The sequence below is a fragment of the Mesoplodon densirostris genome, chromosome 15 (assembly GCF_025265405.1).
Source record: "Mesoplodon densirostris isolate mMesDen1 chromosome 15, mMesDen1 primary haplotype, whole genome shotgun sequence".
NCBI classification, from domain to species: domain Eukaryota; kingdom Metazoa; phylum Chordata; class Mammalia; order Artiodactyla; family Ziphiidae; genus Mesoplodon; species Mesoplodon densirostris.
The window spans coordinates 12,359,707-12,365,794 of NC_082675.1; the positions used below are offsets into that span (position 1 = coordinate 12,359,707).

A 6,088-nucleotide genomic window follows, 5' to 3' on the forward strand; every position below is an offset into this window, starting at 1 on the left:
TACTGAAAACTGAAGTGACGGAGACTGCACCAAAAACACAACAGGATGTGCTGGTAAACAGAGTGCTCCAAAGGCGGGGGAAAAGGGGAGGGGGGTGTTAGGAGGTGGTACCGGCTTTTTATTTCCCTTTCATGTCAACTGGACGAGCCTGTCAGAGTTTCTGGGGAGTCCAAAATGGAACTAAATTTTCCTTTTCAGGAGTCACCCACAGATCAAAGGATTCTTGGGAAGACATAAGGCAAAGATCACAAACTCATGGCCCAAGGCAAATCTAGTCGAAGGAGAGGTGTCGTTTTCTATCGTGTACATATGTTAACAAAAACTAAAAGTGGGAAGAGTTTGTGTGGTAGATAGTTATATTAACTAGTCCCCTAATTTGTTCATGCCTCTCTGTGTTCAAGCATTTGGGTATCTGACTCTGGGTGAGGTCGTATGAGTTGCGTTGGTCAATGAGACAATAACAAACATGACCTAGGCAGAGACTTCAAAAGCACTTGGGGGTTGGGACTTGCCTTTTTGCTGCTCTCATAACTCTGGTAAGGTCCACCCAGGGCTAACGTGCTGGAAGATGAGACACGTAATCCAGACACACACACACACACACACACACACAACCAGAAGTGGAGCTGCCTCGCCGACAGGAGTTAACCTCAGACAGGTACATGAGCCCACTCATGCCCAGCTCAACTGTCACTCTGCAAGATGGTGAGCTAAATAAATCTTGGTTGTCTTAAGCCAAAGTTTTGGGGGTTTTTTGTAGCAAAAACTGATAGAGCCCACATAAAAATACATAATCGCAATTTGGGGGGAAAAAACCCTAAAGACTCTGCAACACTGGGACCACATTCTTACACGGCAACAAGGAGCTGACCTGGGCAGAGGTTCTCGCTTTCAGCCCAGCCACAGCTTAACATTTTCCAATTCGTCACTATCATCTCATCCATGCTAGGGTCACGTTCAGTCGCCATATGTCGTCTCAGTTGGGTGGTGGTATATTTATGGCAAAGAAGAAAGTGAAACACTATATTCCACATACTCCAGTTACTATGAAAGGTGAAAAAAACAGCACAACCACTTTGGAAAATGGTCATTATCTACTAAGGCTGAACATACACATATCCTGTAACCCGGCAATTCCACTCCTAAGCAAATACCCAAGAAGAGTGTGTACATATGTTCCAAAAGATGTACAAAATGTTCACAGCAGCACTATTCCTGACAGCCCCAAACTGCCTATTAACAAACTAGTTATCAATAATGCCCATCAACAGAATTAGTAAGATGTGGCATATTTATAGGGATAAATCTCATACATAATGCTGTGCACAAGAACCCAAAAGTATGTGTTGTATGATTCTACTTATATAGTTCAAAATCAGATAAAATTAAAATAAGACGTTAGGGGCTTCCCTGGTGGCGCAGTGGTTGAGAGTCTGCCTGCCAACGCAGGATACACGGGTTCGAGCCCTGGTCTGGGAAGATGCCACATGCCACGGAGCAGCTGGCCCCGTGAGCCACAATTACTGAGCCTGCGCGTCTGGAGCCTGTGCTCCGCAACAAGAGAGGCCGCGATAGTGAGAGGCCCGCGCACCGCGATGAGGAGTGACCTCCACTTGCCACAACTAGAGAAAGCCCTCGCACAGAAACGAAGACCCAACACAGCCATAAATAAATAAATAAAATTAACAAAAAAAGAGCCGGTGACACGTACATGCGCCAAGACAGCGTGAAGTGGAGGGAAAAAAAAAAAAAAAACTTCAATAGGTTACCAGAGTAATTCAAGGTAAACTACAAATAAAGGATAATTGAGACCGCCCAATTTTTAATAAATAAATAAATAAATAAGACGTTAGAAGTCAGGTGAGTGGTTACCCTTGGGTGGAATGGCACACATAAGGGTTCTGAAAAGCTGGTAATGTTGTTCTGTAACCTGGGTGCTGTTTACATTGATGTGTACGCTCTTGGAAATACATCAAGATGTACATTTATGGTTGGTACACTTCAATAGAGAGGTTGCCTTTTCTTTTTAATTTTTAAAAAGGGGGGAAACAAGACCAAGAGGAGGGCTGTGCTTCAAGAAAAAACGGTTAAGTATTTTTCTTTAGGGGTATTGTGAAGAAAATATCTACACCGTTATGTTTACTACTTAATGTGACAAAAAGAACGGTAGCCGTTATGAAACAAATTATTACAAAAGTATGGCTGGAATCTGAAGACACAACACCTGATGAACTAGGAAAAGAAGGATCAAATGAGTAACATGTAGCCTACTTCACTCATTTGCATTTCCTCCCTGCCCTCTGTGGGCTTTGGGACTTACAACCCCTGAAATACCTTTTCTATAAAGGCTGCCATCATTTCTCAGACTGAAGATACTGGGTGGGTCCCTTAAAACAATTACTTTCCTAAACCTCATCTGTCATATGGGACTAATGCTGTCCACTGGAGAGGGCCATTGGGAGAACTGAAGAAGACAATGTCTCTAAACCCTGACAAGACAATACCCAGGAGACAAACAAGTAAGCACACAATGAATTATTAATACTTTATTTTTTATTTATAGCAGTGTTACTGATGATTGCTAAGTACAAAAAACAAACAAAAAAACAAAACCACTAGCGGTGCCCCAAAGTTGGATGCTCCTCACGATAGCTTAGAGCCTAGCAGAACCTAATGTGGTGATTCCAAAGGGAGCAGAAGGGATCGAGGGCATATACTCCAGGGCAGGCTTTTTCTAACTATAAATGAAACAGATTCTTAAGTCCCTTGGATCCTCCAGCAGGCAGGCCGCTTCCATTTTCAGGATACTTCAGTTAGGGCTCCACTGTTTTTGGTATCAATGCCTGTGCCTCAGGAATGTTAGGACTAGAAAGACTAGGGAATCAAGAACTCAAACCAAAATAAGCTGTACAGCTGAGAACAATGTCTCAAACTCACCTAATCATCCCAATCACCAGGTTTCTGGGCCCCTCCTCTGGAAACTGATGCAGCAGGGCTGGGAAGGGCCAGAACCTATATTTTAATAAGGCTTAATGTGATTGTTACAGCAAGTCAAGTTTTGGGAACTCCTACCTGGTGAAATTTAAAGTCCAACAGATCTGAATCCAAATTCAATCCCAAGAACTTGCAGCTGGGTAACCCTGGGCAAATTACAGAAAACCTGCATTTCCTCGTTTGTAAAATGAGACTGACAATACCTACCTCCCAGGATTGTTCTGACTCCTGAATACAATGCCATATTCAGTGGGGAGGATTTGTGAGGCCCCAAATGTGCCTTTGTCCTAATAATCCACATTCCTGTTTCTCTTTACCCCCAAAGCTGGTCTTGCCTCAGCCTACAAGTTTACTTTTGTGGGGATAACTACTGTGCAGATCTGGACTGGCCTGAACAACTTACCAGGTGCTAAGTCACCTTCCCAAGCCACTGACAAATTTAATTTTTTTTTTTTCTCGGTACACGGGCCTCTCACTGTTGTGGCCTCTCCCGTTGCAGAGCACAGGCTCCGGACGCGCAGGCTCAGTGGCCATGGCTCACGGGCCCAGCCGCTCCGCGGCATGTGGGATCTTCCCGGACCAGGGCACGAACCCGTGTCCCCTGCATCGGCAGGCGGACTCTCAACCACTGCGCCACCAGGGAAGCCCAACAAATTTAATTTTTACATGTCAGGCTTCTTCAATGATGACCCGCTTCTTACAGAAGCATGCATGACGCCAATATGAATTTCATATATAAGAATTAACACATTAAATGAGAACGCTTATAACACACACATACACACACACACACACACAGTTTATATCTAACCTTAGAGATAGGCAGAGCACAGAACCAGAAACTCTGAGAAATCTTATAGCTACTAATGTTATTTGAATATTACTACATATTATGTTGAATAAGCCACTTCTTCTGGAAACAGCTTAATTACAGAATTCCTCCCTATTGAGAAGCCATAGACGCTGCCTTTGAGCCCAATTTAAGTCATTAAAACCTGCTGCCTTTTTCCAACTCTTAAACATGAATGTGTTTCAGGTGATCTTGATTGTGCCACCTTTGTGAAAGGGGCTTTTTTTTTTTTTTTTTTTTTTTTTTTTTTTTTTTTTTTTAAGAGAGAGGGTTCCTGGCTTCCTCCAGATTCTGGAAGGGATTCATGCCCCACAACATGAGCACTATGATTAACATGGAGGTTCTTATCAAAAGTTTTTTTTCTGCTTTAACTGAAGTAATGCATGAACAGTTAGAAAAACTTGAACTGTACAAACACTATATAGAGAAAAGTTTAAATTCCTTCCTATCCACGTCGTGAGTTGTCCTCCACAAAGGCAACCTTGTTAAAAGTTTAGGAACCCTTCTAGATCAGGATTTCTCGGTCTCATACTTGCTGACATTTTAGACCAGATAATTTTTTGTGGGTGCTGTCCCGTGCATTGTAGAATGTTCATGAGCATTCCTGGCCTCTACCCACTAGACGCTTGCAGCGAACACACCCCCGCCCCAATTGTGGCATCCAAAAATGTCTGCAGACACTGCCAAAACGGGGCACAAAATCGCCCCCAGCTGGGAACCACACCTTCCAGAGATACTCAATGCACGCACAAACACAGGGGTGTGTACCTCTACTCATTTCCCCACCCCCACACTGGTGGCACACAGTTACTTTCCAACTCATTAGGCCATTTGTACCGGGGCGACGGCCAGCCCGTGCCTCGGCGGGAGGCGACGGCCACTCACCAGGTCCCGGATGAGCTGATCCACCAGCTGCTCCCCGCCGCCGGCAGCCTCGCGGGCCGGAGGGGAGCGGGAACGGCTCGCCGCCTCCTGCCTCTCGGCCCGGGTCGCCCGCGCCACCGGGGGCCGCCCCGCGCCCTCCAAAAGGCCCTGGGCCAGCGCCAGGTACCCCGAGGCCTGCTGCTCGTCGCGCCCAGGGACCACCTCGGGCCGCCGCGGCCGCCGCTCGGCAGCCTCGGGCCGCCGCCGCTTCCTCAGCGCCTGGGTCTGCGCCAGCTCCTCCTCCCAGCGCCGGCGGAACTCGTCCAGACTGTGTTCGGCCATCGCCGCCGCTCCCGGCCCGCCGCGTCCTCTCCGGCCCACCAGGTGCCACGGGACGGTCCCTCCGCGGGAAGTGTCCGCCGCCGCCGGAAACCGCCGCCGCTGCCGCGCTCGGGTTCCGGGTGGCGTGCCCGGCCCCGCCCCGCCCCCAGTGCTCCCCTCCGGCTGTCCCTGGCGCTGTGGCTTGCGGCAACCCAGGCCGGGGTCTGTACCCTGCCCCCGCCCCAGCTTCTCAACTTTCCGCTTGTGGCTTTTGCCAAGCGCAGACTGTGAGCCAAGCCCTGTTTTTTCATTCAAACATGCATTGAGCAACTACTATGTCAGGTGCTGAGAATTCAGTATTTGAATCTGCAGCAACAAAAATAATCTCTTCCCTCTAGGGGTTTGCATTCAAGTGAGGGGGTGGGAAGGAGGAGGCGTTCAACAAACGAATATGAACGTTTGAATCCGTGGGAGGCGTTATGAAGAAGCTAAAACAAGGTAAGGTAATAAAACAAGGCGAGGGACAGGGATGGGAGGATTACTTTTAGAAGGATGTTCAGAGAATGGACTGTCTGATACGCCGTGTGAACTAAAAGCTAAATGAGGAGAGAAACCAGCCATGGGAAATCAGATCTCATAAGAGATCTTTCCAGAAGGAACTGCAAGTGAGAGGGCTATGAGATTGGAAAGTAAGAGGCATACAACAGCATACCACCTTCTAAGGGCTTTGTGTCTGTTGTTCGCTCCTCAGGGACTTTTATCCCCACCTTGACCTGGTTAACTCTCACACATCTTTCATATCTCAGTTCTCCCAAACTCCCAAACCTCCCAAACCCCGCCCCCGCAAATCACGTCTCCCTGCTATTCATTCTTAACAGCATCCCATACTTATAGCACAGAACACAATTTGTAATTTTATATCTGTGTGATGTCTTACTAACATCTCCCTTCCCTACTGGACTGTCAGTTCTTAGCTTGGAGGCCAGTGACTAATAGGAGCTCAATAAATATTTACTTAATAACAACACTTAAAGTGAGAACTACTGTCTTCACTTTACA

General features: G+C 47.0%; 1 protein-coding gene across 2 annotated transcripts in view; it reads right to left on the reverse strand.

The window, feature by feature from the left end:
• Positions 1 to 5,123, reverse strand: part of FBXW8 (F-box and WD repeat domain containing 8) — a 116,565-nt gene extending 111,442 nt beyond the window's left edge. For both annotated transcript variants that reach the window (XM_060118850.1, XM_060118849.1), the window contains exon 1: positions 4,730 to 5,123. In XM_060118850.1, coding sequence (XP_059974833.1) covers positions 4,730 to 5,050 — 321 coding nt within the window. In that variant the 5' untranslated portion in view covers positions 5,051 to 5,123. The remainder of the gene's footprint in view (positions 1 to 4,729) is intronic.
• Between the last annotated feature and the right edge of the window lie 965 nt (positions 5,124 to 6,088).